Here is a 21,508-nt window from a genome sequence, read left to right on the forward strand (position 1 = left end):
TTTACAGGAAATAAAAAAAGAGAATGAAGACAATTCTGAAAAAAATACAACTTTCCCTAAGGGGAAATCTAAATGTTTATATGCGGTGGTCTTTGACCACACCAGTGTAAGTGTCAGGGAAACTTCAGAACTTCTGCCATAGTCTACCTTTGCTTCAGATGCCAAGAAGGCATAATGATTAAACTGGAGCTTCCTACTGTCACGTTGTGACTTCTTCAGAGGGAGGTAGCCAGCCAGCTTAATGAGGCATTGCCCCTGAAAGGGGAACTGTGGCTCTACTGCCTTCCTTAATCATGGTCCCCTTGCTTGCCTTCTCCTGGCTCTGGTGCTCTGCTGCCTGCTGTGACTTGATGCAACTCATTAAATCAGCTGGGAGGACATATCCCATCAAGAGAAGAAATCATTTAAGTGAGGTGATAGGAGGGTCTGAAAAGGACTAGAGTTTGTTCAAGGAGGAGGATGTTTGTGAAGCCTACAGCGCAAGACCTCATCTTTTCTCTGACAAGGGCAGCTAGTTCAGCTCGGATGTGGAGTGGCTGCTGAGGTTTGTTTTCAGCCTCACAAGGCCTTCACACTTAGCAGCATTAAATGTGGGATAAAGTGGCATTCTTCTAAACCTTTTCTTTTTGGTGGAAGCTGTGTTTTTGCTTTTAGAGTTCAGTTGCACACTGAGCTGGGTGTCTTTAATATACCAAGACTCTGTCTCGAGCTCATGTCTGCTTCCAAAATACTGTTTTGCTATACTCTAAGCTTTAACTTATGCTTTAACTTACAGTGAGAAGAAATATATCTAAGTCTTGTCTGGAAGTTTGATATGTCTTCCTTTTTACTGGAGTAATAAATAGGAAAGACTACTAGAATTTTTCTTTTTAAAATACATGAAGTTTATAGTATCTGTTAACATTTTTTACAATTTTTTTTTCTCCCTGTGGCATTTTCTAGTAGTTACAACGGAACTGAAAGTTGCTTAATCTTGGTATTGCTATCAGTGCTAGTAAAAATGACTTGACCATCCTGAGTTCCTGACATGGAAAACAGCTGTATTTTGCTTTATTCCCTCAAATAAAACCTTATTTGGAAGGACTATATTTTTTTAATGCAATGGAAGGGAAATTGTCATGACCTATATAGTAACTTCATAATGTAGAGGTGAGGAGCAGGAACAATATAGTCCCTTACTTCCTTGCATCAACTACAGCAAGCAGGTGATAGAAGTACCTTATACACAGGGTGTAGGAAAGATTCTGCAGTAATGCACTGAACAGTAGTTTCCTGCTAATATTTATTTCAAAAAATTCCCTGTTGCTGTAAGCATTCCATCCCTCTGAACTGGAAGACTTCAGGACAGAGTTTTTTTTAATTCCTAGTCCTTCTCTGTACTTGAGTACTACTCTGTACTGGCAGAAATAAAAATTCATAGAGCAAAAATGCTTGACTGCTTCAGTTATGATGTGAGGCAATACTTTTAATAACTAAATATTTTTTATTAAATGTTCAAAGCAACGGTATGATAGTTCTCTCTTTGCTGCAGCGCAGCTTCCCTTTGGGCTGTTGGGAAGGTGAAGCCTGTGTTTTGAGGGAACATTTATTGAGAGGAAAATAAAATCACCAACCAAAGCCAAAATGAAGTAGTTTCTTAGTCAGTTGCTATTTTGACTTGAAGTGTCAGAATTCCGGCAGAGGACATAATTTGCCAGGCATTCCTTGTAGATTTGGCTCTCCTGTTATTTTGAAGGCATTGAACTTTGACTTCTTATTTGGAATAAATCTGTATAAACAAGCTTAATCTTCCTTACCCTTTGAGACATTGACTCCTACGACTTTTTTCAAGAGCTTCATGGGCTCTTCAGCATTGTTTGTTCTTTGATTTTATTGATTGAAAAAAGGAATTGATGCACTGGAATTCAGGGTGTATTCGTTCTATTGTGTAAGATTTAAGATCTTTCATCCTAGAAACTTTCTCTTCTCTGGCAGAGCTTTTATCTCAGCTATCAGGCGTGAGACGTTCTGCAGGAGGACAGCTCAACTCCTCTGGCCCTTCGGCTTCTCAGTTACAGCAGCTGCAGATGCAACTGCAGTTGGAACGACAGCATGCACAGGCAGCAAGACAACAACTGGAGACTGCACGCAATGCAAATAGACGCACCAACACGATCAATGTCAACACCAATATGACACAATCTACAACAACAACCAACACATCTAACACAGAAAACAGTCAGCAGACTATCCAGAATTCCCAGTTTCTTCTTACAAGGTAACTTGTTCTGTGTATTTACATTTTAGCATTTCTGTTTGCCTTAGTCCTGATAGAGTCATAGACCTCAATGAAACATGTTTGGAGTTAGGCACACGCCCTAGTAAAGCGGTGTCTGATCAAATATATCCCAGAGTTAACGGCTAATTAATCATAGAGAATATATTCACAGTAGATGTAAACAGTGGTCACAGAATGTGTAATACATAAAACTTGCTTCATCCACATTTCTAGCATGAACGTAAAACTGGTAATTAAATATCCAGGAGTAGTTTATAGCCAGCCGAAAGGGAATTATTCTGCTTTTGGAAAGCCAACTCCAGGAGCCAGCTGCAGAAATACCCTGTGGTGGTCTAGTGTTTGCAAAAAGGAGAGGCAATCTCACAAGTGTGCTGTACTTTTTTTGATGCACCTAGCAACATGTTTAAAGGATTAGACTTGGGTATGAATTTCTGCAGACCTGGAAAAGGAGGCTGGTTTTGAGTTTTGGCTGAATAAAGTTACAGCTTGAGGCAGGGGACTTCTGCCAGATCCTTCATCAAGTCTGTAGCCAACATACTGTGCCTTTGTTTGCATTTGTAACATCTTTTCAAACCTACTGTCTGCTCCTAAGCAATGGGTAAACATTAGTTGCCACATCTCAACTTCAAGAGGAACAAAAGGAATATTTCTTAACTAAATTGTGCTTGTTTCCCCTACTACTTCCAACAAAACAAGTGCATTTCCAGTGATACAGGTGTATAGACTTGAGCCGTAATGGAGAGGGAGAGTCAAAAGATAGTATTGTTTAATAGGAAATTAGTCTTTAGTAAAAGCTGAAGGTTGAATAGAGGTTTACATATTAATTATTTTAGAGACTGGGTAACAAAGCAAATAAAGGATGCCATTAATTGACAGAATACTTATCTGGTTTAGAAATTATTCTTAGATCCCAGGGTTATTTTAGAGAGGAGTCACCCACTATGTCATTCCAGTTCTTTCAGAAGGTTGGCTATTGACCTGAAATAATGATGTTCTCTACACCTACCCTGCTACGCCCCGCCATACATCCTCTTGCTTGTTTGTTTGGTGTTGTAAAAGAGTGTGGGCATTTTAACAGCTGCTGTGTCAAGAAACCTGGGTTTGAGTCAATCTGATTTTTCTCTAAGTGCTAAATAATACCATGTGACATCTTTCAATCAGAAACTCATTAGTATTTGAGAAACTTAAAGTACCTGCAAGTGTCACAGATTGTGACTTTCAGAGTTGGAGCAAGCAATTTCCTCACCTATCAGGGCATGCACTGTAACCTAGGAGAAGGGGTGAAATGAACGTTGTATCGTGCTTTGGGAATCCCTAGGCTTTACACGTGCAATAGTGTATTTTGTGGCATGCGTCAACTTAGAAGTTGACCCAGAAACAAAACAGGCATGTAATGAGTGTCTAGGAAATCGCAGCAGCCCTGCCTGAGAGACTCCTGAACAGCAGGAAACCTCACAAATAGGTTTTTTATTTTCCTCTACCTTTAGGGTCCACGTTGAATGCTGTTGTAGCAACAGGGGAAGAGTGGACATTGATAAACACGTGCCTCTTGTACTGAGGTGTTAGAGGTTGCCAGAGCTGTATGTGTCGAAGGGGAAGCAGGACTGTCCCGAAGGAGCTCTTTTGGAGTGCCTTCCAGTGCTTGTCAGTAGCGTCATCAGTGAAATGGACTTTCACCAACTGCCTGTCTTCTCTTCCCTTGCTACTGTACAGGTTGAATGATCCGAAGATGTCGGAAGCAGAGCGTCAGTCAATGGAAAGCGAACGGGCAGACTGCAGCCTGTTTGTTCAGGAGCTTCTACTGTCCACTTTGATGCGGGAAGAAAGTTCCTCCTCAGATGAGGATGAGCGGGGGGAGATTGCAGATTTTGGTGCTATGGGCTGTGTAGATATAATGCCTCTAGATGTTGCTTTAGAAAACCTAAATTTAAAAGAGAGTAATAAAGGAAACGAGCCTCCTCCACCTCCTCTTTGATGACATCCCACTTTGCAGACAATGTCCTCTGTGCTGTATTTGCCAATGAAAGTGGACAACAGCTATCTTGGGTTTGTTTTGGTGATTGTAATTTCAGGTCTGTCACTCTTGTTACATTGTGTACATTCAAAAGAGAGAAAAGATATATATGATAATCATTTCCACTTAACTAATTTTTACTTCTAGCAGGTAAATGTAGGTTGCAGTGCAGAGCAAAAAGCTCTGTGTCCTGTACCTTGACATGCAAAAGGCTCTTCTAATACTCCACATTCAAACTGAAGAGGAAAAAAATGAAAAATCTCTAATGAAGCTGCTGTGTGTATTTATGAATATTAATGAATAAAAACTGCTTGGATGGTTTACCTTAACTACTGCATGACATTTTTTGCAGCGTGCATGAGTTTTAGTGACCTTGTCATTTAAAAACTTAAATACAAGGAGTAAAACTGTAAAACCCAAAGCTTTCCCATTATTCAAAGGTTACGTGACAAAAAGGTTAGTGCTGACTGGCAGTTTGTGGCCACAAAGTACCTTTTGAATAATATGTGACAGAATGACATCTTGACATCTTTATGTGCTGTTCCCGCACAGGAGGGAAACTCTGCAGTGGGATATATTGTTGTTACCAGAGTGTGGCATTTTGCTGTATGTGACCATTACGTTGCCCTGTTAGCCATCACCTCTATGTGGAGTTGAACTTCATTTTATCCATCTGTAGGAGACACACCAGCATGGCCACTGTTGGAAGCGACTGCAAGGGGCGTTTGTGTGCCCTAAAATCAAATGATACTCACTTTCGTTTAAAGATTTTTCTTTTTGTGGTTGTTAAAATTTTTTTAATTGTTAAATATGTTTTATTCAGGTGTAGACAATTCATATATTCACTGTGTTTAAAAAAGTTAACCTGGATCACGTTGTCTTAGTTTAAAAAGCCTTTCAGTCTCAATCACATTTTCAGTTATTTATGTATTTGCTTCATAGTTTGCAGAGACCTGTCAGTATCAGGAGAGCTTGAGGATTTGGTTTTCCAGATTGTCAGTATATTACAATTGAATTCTTAATGCTAACTCTAGCACCTCTTATTTATTGTTTCTTTTGGTTATTTTTGCTGGTATAAAAAAATTGAAAAAGCCTTTAGTTGAATTGTGCCACCTACATGCATATACTGTTAACCCTATTGGTTTGAAAAAAAAAAAAGGGTATGGTGTTCTTGTGCATAGAAGTTCATCATAATAGCCCCAAGACAAGGACAGAAGGGGTATGTTTGGTTTTGCTCCCCCCCCCCCTTTTGTTTTGGTGGGTTTTTTTGAATGTAAAGTTAGATTATAAAAACAAAAGTGCACACAGCTTCTGATGGAAAATTTAAACTAGGCTTTTATCATAGCGGTGTCTTTCCAGATCTTTCTCACCTCACCCCCAATCTCTTTCTCTGTATCCTTCCATCTCTGCAGCATTGCTAGTGTTTTAGAGTAAATTTCCAGACTTGAACACCAGATGGTGTTTTCAGCAGACCTGTGACATGTATGCTAATCCAAAATAACAGCAGCAAAAGAAACAACCCCATAGACTGAAGTTTAGTTCAGTTCTTCCATTCCTTTTTTTTTTTTTTAAAAAAAAATCCTCAAACCCCGCTTGTTTCCACACAGAGCAGTACTAGCTTTGTTTTAGTCTCTGCCAACAGAAAATGTTTCAAGGGAAACTTTACATGAGGCCTCTGGTTATCCTGAGTTACCCCCAGTAGGGACCTTTTTTATTGATCGTTGAGGATTTTAAAAAATTTTTCAAGCTGTAGTCTTTTCAAACACATCTTCTGCACATTACAATAAGACACACAGTTCAATAAAGCATTTTCAAGACTGTTGTTCAGTTGATTTACTTTGGTTTTGATGTGTTATCCAGACAGTTTTGTTCCAGAAGTTTCTGCAGCTGTCTGTAATTCGAACTTTATATGAAATCAGTTCACGTAGAAATCCTGTGTGATTTACATAAACACGTTTTAATACCACATACTTAGGTAGGGGATGAGGTATGTAATCCTAAACGCTTCACAGGTAGGTGAATTCAGGTTTCTGTAGAACAAGATGCATTTAAAATAAGCTCTTTGCAGTCTGTTGTTACTTAGAATTGGTGTATGGCTGGTCTCTAGAGGACTTCGCCTTGCATGACTTCTAAACGCCACTCCGCTTGCTTTGAAGAGGATGCAAACCAGTATTGTCTGTGTTTAGTTAGAGACTGAATGTATGCTGACTTGGATTTAAAGGTAGTCTTGGGCATCACGTTAACTCTTAAAAAAACTCCTGCACAACCAAAGATTTGTAAGTTTAGAAATATGACATGGCTACTAGGAAAGTGTTTAGTAGTCTGCCTGTTCATATTTGCAGGAAGTGTTTTTCCTTTGCAGAGTAAGCTTTGTCAGGATCGTATTTTCTGGGCTATTTCCAAAATATTTGTGTTTATTTTCAAGATGCTCGGGGCTATGATGAAAATAACCTTCAGGAGCTTTGCAGGAGAATCCTGTAGGGCATTAGTGCCTTTTCCCTGTGAGGGGACAAAAAAAAAAAAAAAACCAAAAAAAATCCCCCAAACCACATGCCAGCACACAGCACAAACACCACTGCTTCAGAAAAGGGAGCCCTAACACTTGCAAAATGTGTGGAGTGCAGTGAAACCCCTATCAGGCACCAGTGTTTGTTTTTAACAAGAGTTGAACCGAGAGTTCTTGGTGCAACTGGTGGGAGCCCTCACAGAGGTTTTGATGCTGAATATATGCTCCCCTGACGTGAGGGTTCATAGCTGGGCAGGGACAGGTCCCAGGCTGCCCAGGAGGTGCAGGGAGGGGCAGGGTGCTGTGTCCGTGCGCCACTCCGGCACGTGGCATCCCCTGTGTCGCTGATCGTGCACCAGAGGCGGCATCGTTAGCAGAGAGCAGGCCAGCTCTCATCCTGGCGTCAAAGAGCCTTTTTAGGGGAGGGGTAGGCAGAAGGGCAGATATTTGCTGCCAATATTTTATAACAGTAGGAGGGATACGTGGACTTGTTTGAAGGCGTTGGCAAAAAAGTCCCACCAGACTGTCCGTGGAAAACTGCTTGGAATTGCACTGTGTTCTGTTTGTAACTTGTGATCTCCTTTAACCAGGGGTCTGTTGCTTTTTTTTGTTTGGGTCAATGCCAAAGACAGACACTTAGACAAGGGGCTGTTGGAAACAATGAAAATGCATTTTAGCTTCCATCCACCTGGAGTTCTCCTTGCAGTTGTGATGACCGCTTTCATCAGTTCCCTGGGATGGTTAGGGGTTGGTTGTGTTGTGGGGCTTTTTCTCCTTCCTCTGCCCCTATCTCAGGGAGGGTTTGTAAGACCGTCCTTCTTGGTGGGGAGTTGTGCTCCCAGGTAGCTTGCGGACATTGTAGCTTGGCCCAGAAACCAAACACCTCGATGTGCGAACGTTTTGTTTCAGGTGCTTGTTGGGAAGGAGTAAAGACAATTCTCTCTTACTAGCCCAAGTCGCAGGGGGCATGGATGCTCCGCAGCTCTCAGAAGCCCTGATGCTGGGAAGCAGTGGGTACATTTGGATTATGAAGACTTTTCCAGTTATGTCACTGAATCTTGCTTTCCTCTTCCCTGACAAACCTGACCTTCACTTCTGGATCTGCCTGCTTTGCCAAATAAAGGGGACGCCTTGCTGTTTTGAGGCCATTTTATTCTTTTAGCTCCTGCTGAAAAGGAACCAATTAATTACCTGTGTCTCGCAGTGGTAGAAACTCCCCTCTGAGGTGTCCTGCGCTAAAGGGTGGAGTGATGCTGCCCTCCTTAGCCATCCTGCAGTCCTTGCAGCCAGTCTGGTGCAGCCACCCTGCAAGGGTGCTGCTAGCTCCTGCTTGCAGAGCACAGTGGATGCCAGTGATGTGCTGGGCTCTGCTTTGTTGCAGAAAGGCTCTCAATACAGGCCTATGTGCACAAAGATTTATTTGTAGCTATTTATGTGCACAGCATAGCGCGCAAAGTCACTTGTGGCCAAAAAAAAAAAAAAAAAAAAAAAAGGGGAACTGTGAGGGGGAGCTGTGCAGCTTCCAGCTTGTGCTTTCACCACTTGTCCTTTTAACACAGTGGTGGCCGTTGCCTCCTGTGAGAACATTAACTAAGACACAAGGATAAACCCCCTTAGGATACAGTGGTAAAAGCAAGGCCCGTGCAGCTGTGGGGTGGGTAGGAGAGGTACCAGTGGAAGACAACCTGCAGTGCTGCACCTTCCCTGTTGGGCCAGCAACTGTGGAGGGGTAAGGTGAGGGGTGGAGTGGGCCACGCTTCCCCAGACCCCCCCCCCGTGAGGCATAAGGAAGGGGGTAAATGGTGTAGGGAGGTGACCGTGGCCTTGCAGGAGCTGATGTGGAGGAGTCTGAGGGACAGGAAAGGCATGGTAGAGGCTGGAACAAGGGCTGCTGCTGTGGGTCTCAGCGCACTGAGGAGTGGGGTAGAGCAGAGGAGGGGAAGATGGTTGGAAGCAGGACACGCTGAAGTAATGACCAAGGTGAAGAATGACTGGGGTGGGACTGAGGGGGCAGAGGAGCAGAGTGAATCACTCTCAGCACAGGTGAGGCTCTGGCAACTCCCTGCCTCTTGTGCTGCCTGTGGCTCGGGAGAGAGCTGGCCACCGCTTCTGGGGGGTCTCCTGCCCTCCCCAGCCAGCAAACACCTCACTCCAGCCCCCACAATGCTCTCCCATTACTGCCACAGCAATGCTGCAGCCCATGGCAGTGCCCAGCTGTGCTGGCACCTGGGGGTGCAGTCAGGGGATCCCCCCTGCTACAGAGCATCCCCTGGAAGGCTGCAGCTGGGTCCTCGCGCAACCTTCCCAGCACCCTACACGGCACTCATGAGCTCAGCACCTCTTGCTGGCTGTTGCCTTCTCTTTCACAACTGTTGTCAAACAAGCAATGTTTGCCCATGTTTGTCACTGCCTCCTCCTCCCACCCCAGATGGCAAACCCGCTTACCAATGCAAAACGGAAGGACAATTGTTTCAGTCCACATTAGCAGTGGGGTTTTTTCCCCCCACCTGTAGCAACCTCTGTAGCTAAACTTCCATCAGCAAAATTGTGTTACTTCGGCCATTCAGCCTTGGCCCTTAGAGAGGCAAACCACACCAGGCAGTTCTTGCTGTGATGGGGCAGCCAGATCGGATGCTTTCCAGCAAGTCAGGAGGTTTGTGGTTCCTGCTGCTGCCCACCTGCCATTCACCCGCCTTTGCACAGCCCCGGGAAATGCGTTTCCAAGATGCTGTTTGTATATCTAAGAATCAGACAGACCTGCTGACACCAAAGGAGTCCTGGTGCAGCTGTGCTTTGTAAAAAGCCCGATTTTTTTTTCCTGGCTGTTCTGTAGTGACTGATCCCAAGTGCATTTAAAGGCAAGGTTTGTATTACCCATGTTATTCCCATTCCAATGAGGTCCCTGTTAAGCAGCAACTGGATGCAAAAGCCCCACCAGCTACTGTCATCTCACACAGCAGAACAGCACCTCAGGCTCAAACCGGTAACTTTAACATGAACTGTGTATTGGCCTCATTTTACAACCAAGTACCAATTAACAGAAAAACAAGCACTTGCATTTTATATAAGCATTTATTTACAACTTGTTCAACAACTGTACACTCTTCTGTCACCTTGGAAGCATTAGTGTGTTTGACTGGGAAAAAATATTAAACCTTTTGATTCCAGTGATCATTACTGAGTATTTTTTTGGTCTATATACAGATATGTATATTAGTACTGCTACCATGACAATCTGGTAGTTACACAATTTGTAGATGAACTGAAATGGGAAATTAATATTTTGACACTCTAGGAATCCATTCTTTTACAGAAAATATATCACTGGCAACTTCACAAACAGTTACTTTGATAATTGGTCAACACTTAATTCAGGACTGTCAAACAAGCTGCTACTAAGAAAGTAAAGGAGTTTTCTATGCAGCACAAATGAAGTTAGTGTATCAGAGACATGCTGGACATCACCTCTGAGCTGGGAGCTTGCAATCACTTCATGACAGAGATGCTAGGCTAGTCTGAATAAAGTAGCCAGCTCACTTGTGGGAAGTTAACAGCTCCACCTGACATCCCTCTGTTGCATTAGTGAACTCAAAGAATTTTTGTCAAGCTAAACACACTTACACATGAATGTCTTCAGGCTCAAGAACAACTGATACTTAGTCTCTAATTTGCACAGACCACTTGGAGAAATGAGGTACCGCTCGGCTTCACCTTGGGACGCCTGTGCAGGCAGGTTCACGAAAACACAGCCATCCCCTCCCGCTGTGCACAGAGCCACTGATTTCAGGGATCCTGCACCGAGCCTGCTTGGGGCAGGGTGTGGTCCCAGCCAGAGCAGCACTTGCAAATGAGAAACAAACCACACCTTTAACACCCAACAAAAATAATTTTTTTCTAATAACACTTGGCCTGACACGCAACAAGGGATCAATGGCCAGGACCAGGAAAGACACAAACCCTTTAGCTCTCTGCTGGACTCAGTCTGATGAAAGTGCTGCTGCCCCTGCTGCAGGAATACCTGACTGGTCACTACCAAACTCCAGGTCCTGCCTGCAGGTCACATCAGACTTCACTGTCCCAGGTCCTGCTGGACCAGGAAAGACACATCCCCCTCCAGGAGTCCTTCCCCGCTGCTGTCACACAGAGCACCTGGCAGCCACAGGATCCCCTGCTTGCTATGGTATCCTGAAGGGAACGTGCCACACACTTCTCACCAGGATCTCAATGCTTAGCCTTCCCTCTCCTGCACAGTCTGCTTGGGGCACGTTCCTACCTGCCCCTCCCTTTGCCAGGTGGCACAGAACCCCCTGTGGAAACAGAGGAGGGGACATGATCTGTCTTTTCTCCAAGTCCTTCTGCCCGGCGCTGCTGACACCATGGGTACCAGGACCCCCGAGGATTGAACACACACAGGTGTCTCAGCGCACGAGGCAGCTCTGCCCAGAGCCCCACTTGATGGGACGAGGCATGCGCTCTGCTTTGGGACCAGAAGTGACTGCAGAGACTAGTGGACACAACACTTCTCCAGCATGGAGGTGCTGACATGGAAAACAGGGCAGGTGGTTATGCTACTGCCTGAATAAGTAAAACCATTCTTGGAGTAAGCAGAGTACATGTGTGTATTTTTGCAGGATTAAGATCCAAGTGAGCAAGAATGGGGTTTATCTAGAACTGGTCTTAAACAAAATCAGTTAAGGTACTCATCATTCAGACTTTCTTCAGATTTTCTGGCAAGTCCTATGGCTTAAAAGCCTCCCTCCCCATTTATTACATGCTAATTTGTATAGAATAAACCTCTCAACTTACAACACGACAGCACTCCCTCGTCTTCTGAATCTTGCCAGTACTGGATGTCCCATACAAAACAAAGATACAGTGCAGATATTTAAGAATCTTAAATAAGCAGCTGTTTAAATTAATATAGGCAGTACAAAGCGTTTTGAGTTACACTGTCTACATATGGCAAATCTTATACCTAAACTTCATAATACAAAGAAACAGCCAAGCTAGTGCAATTGGAAATTAAATAGCTAAGACTGCGTTAAGGAGGAAAGAAGAAAAAAAATAGTACAGGTAAAAGATGAACGACCCAAATCATAAACCGGCAAGGACAGTCTGCATAATACTGGAAGTGTAGACGGCTTTCATACTTAACTCCAGTCACATTCTTTCCTCAGATTGTTTTAACAATTGTACACATATTGAAAAATAAGTTCCTGAAAGAAACCGGCAACACAGGTAAAATGTAGAGAGAAAATTACAACAGCCACGAACTACTGTGTATATACATAGTAAGGAAGCAGGCAGCGTCTGTGAACAAAATACCGCCCAGTAGTTTGCCTGGCTCGTAGATTATCAGATGAAACTTGCCTGGTTTTCTAAGGAAGATGGGATGGCCAAGCAGCAATTCGTTAGTCATTTCTCCTGGTAAAACACCTCCTTCACTTTACTTTAATTATTTAAAGATTCAAAGCAGATCCTTTAAGGGTGCAGGTGCTTTGAAATTTTAACAGCAACCAAAAAGCATTTTTAGGAACTCATTAAGACTAGATTTTTATAGTTCAGTATATGAAAACATTGCAGGAAGTCTGTGTGTTAATACTGTTAATCAGAATTAAATAAAATGGACAGGTGGAAGTAAAATGGAGAGCTGACAGTGCTCTGTCAGTTTGCAGAACGCCTCCTGTCGAGTTCTGAATATTGGATTTCCTCTCTTCTAGCCTCATAGGAGACTTTTTGTGAAGAGAAAGAGTAAATGGAAGCGGGAAATGGGAAAGCCACTCCCCAGGATGGTAAGCTTCTCTGCAAGTAGGTCTCCCTTTGAAATCAGATGGCCATGAGTCTTAAGTGTAGAACTGGTTAAGTTTTGGTTATGCAGTCTGGACAGAAAAGCAAGTCAGTCATGCACTGAACAGTCCCTGTTATAATAATGCTGCAGGTCATGCAACCACATCACTGCAAATAAAAGAATAAAGAAGAAAGTTAAAAAGCAGATAACATATTACCATTTAAAAGAAAAACAACAGAGAACAGAACAGGTATTTTTCAGAGCAGTTTAGTAAGGTCGTCTCATGTGCAAATTAATGGGGAAAACATCTTTGCCAGAGCAACTCTTTAAATTAACAGGAAGGTTACAGGCCAATAATGGGAAAGAGCAACAAAACAGCCTTGAACAATATCTAAATTTAGACATAATTCAGACAATTTTAAACACTTCTGAGTAAAGTTCTTCAGGGCACCACAGCTATGGAAACTAAGTTTACAGAGCGATGAAAAAGTCTCAGGCATTCCTGCGGTCTGTGAGTACAACAGTTAAAAAACCAAAGCAATATAAAGTGAAAGGTGCCTGTCCAATACTGCGTGTGGTTATATATTAAAACACAGTTAGGGTCATAATGACTCTGTCTGAGCCTTCGAGCTCTGAGCACCACCAAAGACTTGAAGCGTTTATATTTCATCAAAGCTCATCCTGTGCGTGAGGCTACAACAGCATCGCTGCCACACTACACTGAGAAGTTCTGTTCATTGCATGCAAATACAGGTTTGAATTGCAAGAAAATTATATGTATCCTTGTTAAAATAAGCTGAGTAGGAGTCACTGAGCAGCCCAAAGAGCACATCACAATGTTGTGGCAGTGAATCTAAGTCTGGAAGAGAATTGGAGAGGTTGGCATATGTCTCCACCCTTGCTGATGCACCCTCTTTCGTGGCCAGTGTAACTGGATAGGTGGAATGCTTTACTAACACAGCTACAGTGCTTTCAGCTTCCCCAAGTAACACAAATATCCCCACACATCATGAACTGCTTGTTGCTCATTTTCCCCAAGTAACACAAATATCCCCACACATCACTAACTGCTCGTTGCTCATTTTCCCCAAGTAACACAAATATCCCCAGACATCACTAACTGCTCGTTGCTCATTTTCACATTGCACTCACTGTGACGTTACAAAGAGCAAAATAGCTTCACCAGACTGAAATCAAAGCATGAAAACTGTTTCTCTCCTTCCTTACTTCCTTCTCCCTAGTACTGCACTGGTCAAAAATGGTTCTAAGAACAGGTCCTGTGACAGGAAAATCCAGGTTAAATACATAAGGAAGAATATTTATAACTAAACTCAAGGACCTATTTCAAAAAAATCTTTCTGCTACAAGTCCTGCAGCTTGCGTATCCCTCTTTTTCTCCTTCTCATTCACCAACCCAGAATACTAACCATAGCTGAAAAACAAATAGAAACATAGAGACATAAATAAATGGAATAAAAATTTTAAAAATTAACACATTCAACACATTCAAAGCAGACCTTAAGAGTGTATTTTGAGTAATCACTGTCTGTTAAACTTGCCTGGCACTGCTTGGGTGCATAAAGTCAGAGAACGCAGGATGAATAACATGAAGATTACTGTAGTTAGTCTATAAAAAATAGAAAGTTCAAGCTACATAAGCATGTATCTATTCTATTGTGCATAAATGAATATAGTCTACTCCTCTAGCCTCACCTGGCTATAAGTTAGTTCAGACTTACTATTTAGTAGCACTTCAAGTGTCCTGTTGCACACGAACAGAAATGACATCGTAGGTTTCTCTTTGAGTCAATAGCACTTTTAAGAGGTCTTGTAAACTCAGGACAGTATATTCTCTTTCAAGGATGTAACAAATTCATCTGACAGTGCCCTTTCCTGACTAGAAATTCTAATCTTGTGCTAAAAAAATTGTCCATTTCTTTCTCTTTGAGAACTCCTCAAAAGTAATCAATATATTTTAAAGCTACCTGTTGAGGCAGCAACATTTCAGAAGACAACAGAGATGAGATGTGAAGGTAAATTCACTCAGCATAACCCGTTATTGCTTCTGCAGCATTTTCAGAAAGAGAGAGTTTATGCAGCAGGTGATGTGTCTATAGAGGAGCGACTTTCTCTCACCTCCTTCCCTTGCCAGTCTAAAATATTCCAGCTGTAAGTGAAGGCTCATTGCCAGCCAGGGGGATTAGTTCTTATTGATGCATTTCCCTTCGATATTCAGTGCTAATCTCATTAGCTCTCCTTCATTACAAGTGGTTATCCATCCCTTAAAATCTTCCTTAACTTCTCACTGTCCACTTCTGTTTTTTTCAACACACAGAAGTGACTAGGACAACTCCAGCACATGGAAGCCACAGAAAGGATGGCAGCCTGTTTTGCTAACCTAGCCAGCTCTGGAGGTACCTACCAACACAAGAACTTTTATTTCAGAGCACTACTCACACAAGTCAAATCCAATGCAAAAAAAACCCCACCAAACCCAGCCACATGTCCTCTCTCAGCCTCTACTTTTTTTCCTGTTCAGTCTATGTTTGGTCCTAAGATGGACCAGGCTTCCTGCAGCCAACATCCTGCTGTCTGTAAGCAGTACTTTCTAAAGCAATCCCAAAGCCATCAGAGCAATGCACTCTGCTCACTTTAAAGTCAATCACTAGACACTCTTCTCAAATATTTCTGCCAAACTTCTTTGAAGTAACTGCTTCCAGATTTCTCTTCCCGCAGATTTCCTAACTTTGATACTTACTGGCTTCTACTGCTGAAGTCTGTTTTTTTTCTGCATCTATTCTTTCTATGTCTTTCTCCATGGTATTTCTTGTAGATTTTTTTAAAGGAGCCTTTCAACATAGCATCTTCCAGAGCTGTAGTAACACCACTTTGCATTTTTAACTCTTACAACCAGAGAATACAAAGCGGACTACAAATTCTAATTGTGGCCTTATAATGTCATGCTTCTAACTATTCTAAGATTTTATTGATACTGCTAAATAAAAGCTTTAAAATCTCTCCTGAAACTACTGATACCTCCAGGAAATAGGTTTACTCTCCTGCTTACTAATCTTTGGTGATTGAGAACTATAATCTCTGCTTTACAACATTTTAAATTACATAATGAATGTTATATTCAAATCCACATCAAGAGTCTGATGGTCTCACTACAACTATTTTATAACTCCATAAATATTACACCATTTGGGATTTTCTCTTAAAATTCTGCTCATTTTCATGATCATGCTAACACCACAAGCATGCAAACAAGCTAATAATTGGCCTTCACGTTGATATTCATTCTCTTAAAAGTTACGGAAAACCATTAGGGATTCAAATTCCATTTGCAGAATAAGCTATCCTGTACCTGTGGAAATACTTGCTTTTTGTGGTATTTCAGATTTGTGCCATGCTACAGCAGTTAACAGCTCTTCAAAGTGCTGACAAATGACCACTTTCGTAATGATTAAAATAACCATGTTGCTCTTTCTGAAATGTGATATTCTAACTTCACCTGATAGTAAAGGACCTCTCATAATGCCAAGCAATGAACAGTCACCACCAGACAGGAAAGACTTCCCAGTTGTCCTGGACTTCCCTCTGCTAGCAATGCTGTTCATGTTGTATGGATCCATCTCCAAGATCCAAAGCAACAAGATAGCAGCAAGAAATTTTTATCTGACGCATGGAACCTGCTTTCAGTCTGGAACGGACACGCAGTGCAAAGGAGACTGAAGGATATGCAGTTTTCCAAATGACTTTTTACACACAGCAAACAGCACCAGAGGAAATTCATGATTTGCCACCACAGGCAAATGCAGAGATCTGCTTCAGGACAGTCCTGCATTACCTTGGCAAGGCCTAAAAGTGAAGGTTAGAATCTGGGCCATAGAAAAGTTAACAGCAAAACCATCTGCTAGCAACTAATAGGCTAGATATAAGGAAGAAATTTGTTATGATGAGGGTGATGAAACACTGGAACAGGTTGCCCAGAGAGGTGGCAGATGCCCCACATCCCTGGAAACATTCAAGGTCAGGTTGGACAGGGCTCTGAGCAACCTGATCTAGATGAGGATGTCCCTGCTCATTGCAGGGTGGTTGGACTAGATGACCTTTAAAGGTCCCTTCCAACCCAAACCATTCTAATGGTTCTATGATTCTAATAGATGAGGACTTCAAGTACAGCAGTTATGAGCTGCTGCTGATCCACTGACTATAATCTGACACCAGAACAGTTTGTCTGGGAAGCTGCCTTGGCTATACTGCTAGGTGTTGCTTCAGTGCCCCACGGGACTGTATGATTTGTCAAGTTTTCTAGAGCTCCTAAATCGACATTCATTCATTACCTAATTCAATGAGCCGATACGTTTAAAAAATTAACTTTGTGTCCCAATATTTCAATGAATCCACAAAATTAAAGTCAAGGAAAAACAGAGGACAAGGCTAGATCAGTCCTCAACATCTCCAAATGATGCAATGAAACTGGCAGCAGAGTCAAAATCTCTGGGGTTTCACTGAACCAGATGCAAAAAGTCAGAGGTTGCTGTGGCTGACAATGACAGCTTCTGACTTATTCACATAGGTAAAGTCTCTAATATTTAATCAACTGCAATTCAAAATTAATAAAAAAAACAACCCAACTCCAAAAGCTCAGGTTCTGTTTCACTGTTTTCAAATTAACACTAAAAAGCAAAATGGTGAAAGACATATCACTCTTCAGATTTTTGTGCTTAACAGTTGCTTGCATCTGTCTCCTCCACCTTCACACTGAAGAAATTATCCCTTATTTTTTACTTACAGCCTGGAGAGTCACTGACAAGCTTCTGCTCCTTTTCTGGACTTCCACAGGAAAGAAAGATCACAGGAGCAAGGCAACACAATCAGTCTTGCCAGGACATTTTCTTGATTCCTTGAAAGTGACAAACTGGAGGTATGGCTAGGATCCCACCTAGAATCTGACATCTGCCACAAGCCAATAATATGATTTGGCTTGCAGAGATGTTCTGAGCACAAGTGAGATTCATTACTTGCTCCTACATCAACCTATAAAATGACACAAGATTCCACTTCTTTTTCCCGATGCAAGGCACAAAAATCAAAATGCAGTGCTCTTGCCAATACAGGTGGGAGCTGGACTGCTCAGATTTGGGAGGGGACACGTGTCTGGGCTGTGTGCAATTTGTAAGGTTCAAAACCTCATCCATCAAATTTCTTTGTTACCTCATCTTTACATTTAAATTGTTATAATGATCCATCTCTTCATTTTTACAGAACGCTAAATGTATCATACTGCCAGCGTCAGCTAATACAGTTGTTCTAAGGAAGAGCTTCTGAAAAGGTTTCTTTATAAGTGCCTGATTTCCTGAGATCACATTTCAGTCATAACCTAGCTATTGAACTACTCTGCAGGCAACATCCCTGAAGTATGACTACTTGGCTTAGAGGGAAAAACCACCACTGGAAAGTATTTCCTGACACAGTGACCTCTCTTAGCTATTTATTTGCACAATACTGGTGAGGAAAACGCCTGCAAAATTTGCTAAACTTGGTTTGGATATATTGAAGTTTATCAATATAATATTACTGCAAAACAGAGTCTCCAGATTCTACCTAAAACACATGTGCAAAAACCCTTAAGAAGTCAGTATTGCATAGCTGACTTTAAGTGCAAAAATACCTCCCTCATCAATCCTTGCAAAAAGTCAAAATGTCAAGCAAGAACAAAAATCTCTGTAAAATGAGTAAAATTCAGGTACTGCTTTGCTTCATAAGAAAAAGAAAAATTAGCCACATTCAGGAAAGTTTTCCTCCAAATCACCAACTAGAAAAAAATTAAGTGGTGAAATTAAAATATTTTCCAATTACCCAATCTACAGAAAATGTCAACACATGAAGACAACTAAACCCACTAAAAATCATCCAGGAAGCTGCTAAGTGGATAGTCTCATATACTAGAGAACTGAAGAAAAGTAAAAGCTACTTGCACCTGTCAAAATACTGAGGACTTTAAAATTGCTAAATCCTCTTAAATTTCCTTGACAGCTTGCACATACCACTTACTATTTAAGATAATCATAAAGCAGTATTAGGAATATTCACTGTTAATTCTTTCACACACAATGAATATAAAATGGCCACTGCTTCTTACATGAACAGAAAGCCACAGAAAACTTGCAGAAGCACTACTGCTATCTCAGCTGACATCAGAACTGGACAAGATTACCATTTGCTTGTCTCCAAAGAGATAATGAAACGCATCTTGTAGCCATTATATATTTACTTAATTTTACAATATATAAAGCTGTGTGCTCTAGTTGTTTATTTTCCTTTGCACTGTGGGTAGAACACATAACCTTTAAATTAGATTACTCCAGTTTTCACAGCACTTGAAAAATGCATGTTATGATCCAAGTGGTTATGTGTTGCTGTCAAGAAAATGGGGAACTTTAATATTCCTTTCTGTAATGTCTGATCAGGTATGCTAATAACTTAACTCTCCATGGAAGTGTATGAAATGGACTGCACACACATTCTTTAAGACCAGAACAAGACTGCATGTGCGTTGGGGTCCAAACAGTCGCTAAAAAGAAAAATGTTTAAAACTGAATCACCACAAGATTACGTATATGAAACTTTCAACCAATACTCAGGTCCTCCATGTCCATTAATTCTTTGCCAAAAAATGCTAGGGAGAGCATAGAATCAGTCAGGGAAAAAGCAGAACTTTGTAGGAACAGAACCTAAATTAATAGTAGGGGGCCACCATCCACCACCCTGATCAACATGAAGGTGCTACAATGAGTGACGGACAATCAACCAGCTACACACTAAAAAGGCAGTATAACAAATCACAACCAGTTTCCAACAAAGTCAGCAACAAACTCACCTGAAGGCACTGGTACCATTAGTAAGGCAACTGATACAATTATACCCTGAATCAATATATTAAAAGGAAGTCTTTTAGTAGGCGATGACAACTGGAATACATTAACATCAACAATATTAATCGGGGCCTTGATCCATTATGTACTGTTTATCCATAAGTTAAAATTTTTATAACAAATGTCCTTTTTAAATGGATGATGCAGTAGCATATTACAGCATTCTAAATATTTCTCAATCTTTTAATAATATATATTAGGCATACGCTTGACCAAAAAGAGTGGAACAAACCATTTGAAAATATTCATCTCTGCCAGCAAAAGAGGTAACACCAGTACATAAAGAAAAACCTGAAAAAAAAATTATCCTGCTTCCCTATGAAATGCGAAGAATGAGAGCAAACATTGCATGTAGGAGATTTAAAAAAAAAAAAAAAAAAAATCATTGTTTTTGCCTTTGGTAAGTTTTTTAGTAGCAAATAATTTCACAATAATATTATATACTAGTTTTGCATTTCTGTGATGAGTTTTCAGCATTTTTTGAAGCAACAGGTTAGCACATGAAATGAAAAGCCTAATTCCTTTTGAACAAAGACAGTCTTATAAAGCGCAACAACCCTTACAGGCACAAACGTTATCAACTGTGACAGGAAATTTACATTGTTACACAGCCCATATGAGGCTTTTCATAAGAGACCAGGCTTCATACAAATAAGACTGTTATTATACAGCCCTCCTCTAGATGTTTTCAAAACTTTGGCACATTCCAAAAATGCAGAGAGAGAGAGAGAGGTGGACTCCAAAAAACATAAGCAAAGGGCATCACAGAACAATGAGAAACCATAATAAAACCCTTTCCTGAACTGTAAAATAATAGCAGTAACAAGGGAGAAAGAGAAAGGATGCTGGTTGATTTTCCTTGAATGTTGTCACTTGCAACAGAAGTGGCCTGGATCACCGGGTAGTTTTCTTTCTAAGGGCAAGGCTCTCTACCTTGCTGTTGCTGGCTGGACATGACCAGGGTAAGATCTCCTTGTGCTCGTGGCTTGCCTTTGTCTAGCCAGGAAGGACTGTCCTGAGCCTGTACTAGCCAGTCTATCTTCTGCAGCTTTTTTATGCAGAGTCATCCCCTATGGACAAAGAGAAACTTCTCAGTGAATACCAACACATAACACGAAATAACTTTGCTCATTTACATTTTGTTTATTATGTCCTTATTCACCCAACACTGACTAAGCTATTTTGAATTTCAAACACGAAGCATTAAGTTTTCAAGAATAATGCTAAGATATTCTTCCTAATTCTCTGTGTGTTCTTCCCCGCTCCTCCCCCCGCCCCCCCGCCATCATTGTCCAGGTTTGGAGTAACTGTTGAGAAGCAGGTCCCCCAGCACCCCAGATCTGAACATATGCTTCCCCACATAAACACACGGTAACTGGATGACTCTTTTCAGAAGTACTTCACCTCCCCACCCTGGTCCCCTGTCCTGGTTTGGCCTAAACCAGTCCAATTTTCCTTTCAGTGATTTTTACTTTCAGCTAAGTCTCTTCTAAGTAACTGCACTTTCTGAAACTAACTGCATGTTTTGCAGACAGTGTCTGCTTCTAGGACTGATAACGCTCGAAGTCTGTAGTTACCACTGAGGCACCGGTAGGGATGTTATGCAGAAAGGCTCTTGCTGTACTTAGTCTTAGAGAAATCAAGGTCACTGCTAAATTCCTCCCTGCTTACGAGTGAAGAGCCGAAGGGGGGTCACACCTGCAGGGAGGAGCGGACAGGGCAGGTGACCCAAAACTGACCAACGAAGGTATTCCATCCCATACACGTCATTCCAGTATAAAGCGGGGGGATCACGAGCGTCTCACCCCTTCTTCTGCCCCCTGCCCCTTCCGCCTGCTGGTGTTTGGGTGGTTCTGCTGCTTCGGGCTGCTTCTGCGGCTTGAGCTTTGGCCAGTGTCCAAGAAGGACTCTGTCCGTTTTCTTGCTGCCCCCAATCCCGATCCATGCATCCCTGAATCCAGTTCTTGACCGTCGCTGGGCC

At 41.8% G+C, this 21,508-nt stretch overlaps 2 protein-coding genes across 6 annotated transcripts in view; one reads left to right on the forward strand and one right to left on the reverse strand.

Moving 5' to 3' along the window:
- The window catches only part of LOC137676678 (E3 ubiquitin-protein ligase KCMF1), a 55,314-nt gene extending 50,693 nt beyond the window's left edge, over positions 1–4,621 (forward strand). For both annotated transcript variants that reach the window (XM_068423652.1, XM_068423653.1), the window contains 2 exons: positions 1,975–2,257; positions 3,992–4,621. In XM_068423652.1, the coding sequence (XP_068279753.1) occupies positions 1,975–2,257; positions 3,992–4,253 (545 nt within the window). In that variant the 3' untranslated portion in view covers positions 4,254–4,621. The remainder of the gene's footprint in view (positions 1–1,974; positions 2,258–3,991) is intronic.
- Positions 4,622–9,851: 5,230 nt separating this feature from the next.
- Positions 9,852–21,508, reverse strand: part of HOOK3 (hook microtubule tethering protein 3) — a 111,705-nt gene continuing 100,048 nt past the window's right edge. For 3 of the 4 annotated variants that reach the window (XM_068422202.1, XM_068422200.1, XM_068422199.1), the window contains 2 exons: positions 20,461–20,597; positions 9,852–12,753 (listed from right to left, as the gene is read on the reverse strand). In XM_068422202.1, coding sequence (XP_068278303.1) covers positions 12,738–12,753; positions 20,461–20,597 — 153 coding nt within the window. In that variant the 3' untranslated portion in view covers positions 9,852–12,737. Of the gene's footprint in view, positions 20,598–21,508 lie in introns of all 4 variants that reach the window. The other variant, XM_068422201.1, reaches the window with a different exon arrangement.

Source organism: Nyctibius grandis, chromosome Z (genome assembly GCF_013368605.1).
Source record: "Nyctibius grandis isolate bNycGra1 chromosome Z, bNycGra1.pri, whole genome shotgun sequence".
Classification (NCBI taxonomy): Eukaryota; Metazoa; Chordata; class Aves; order Nyctibiiformes; family Nyctibiidae; genus Nyctibius; species Nyctibius grandis.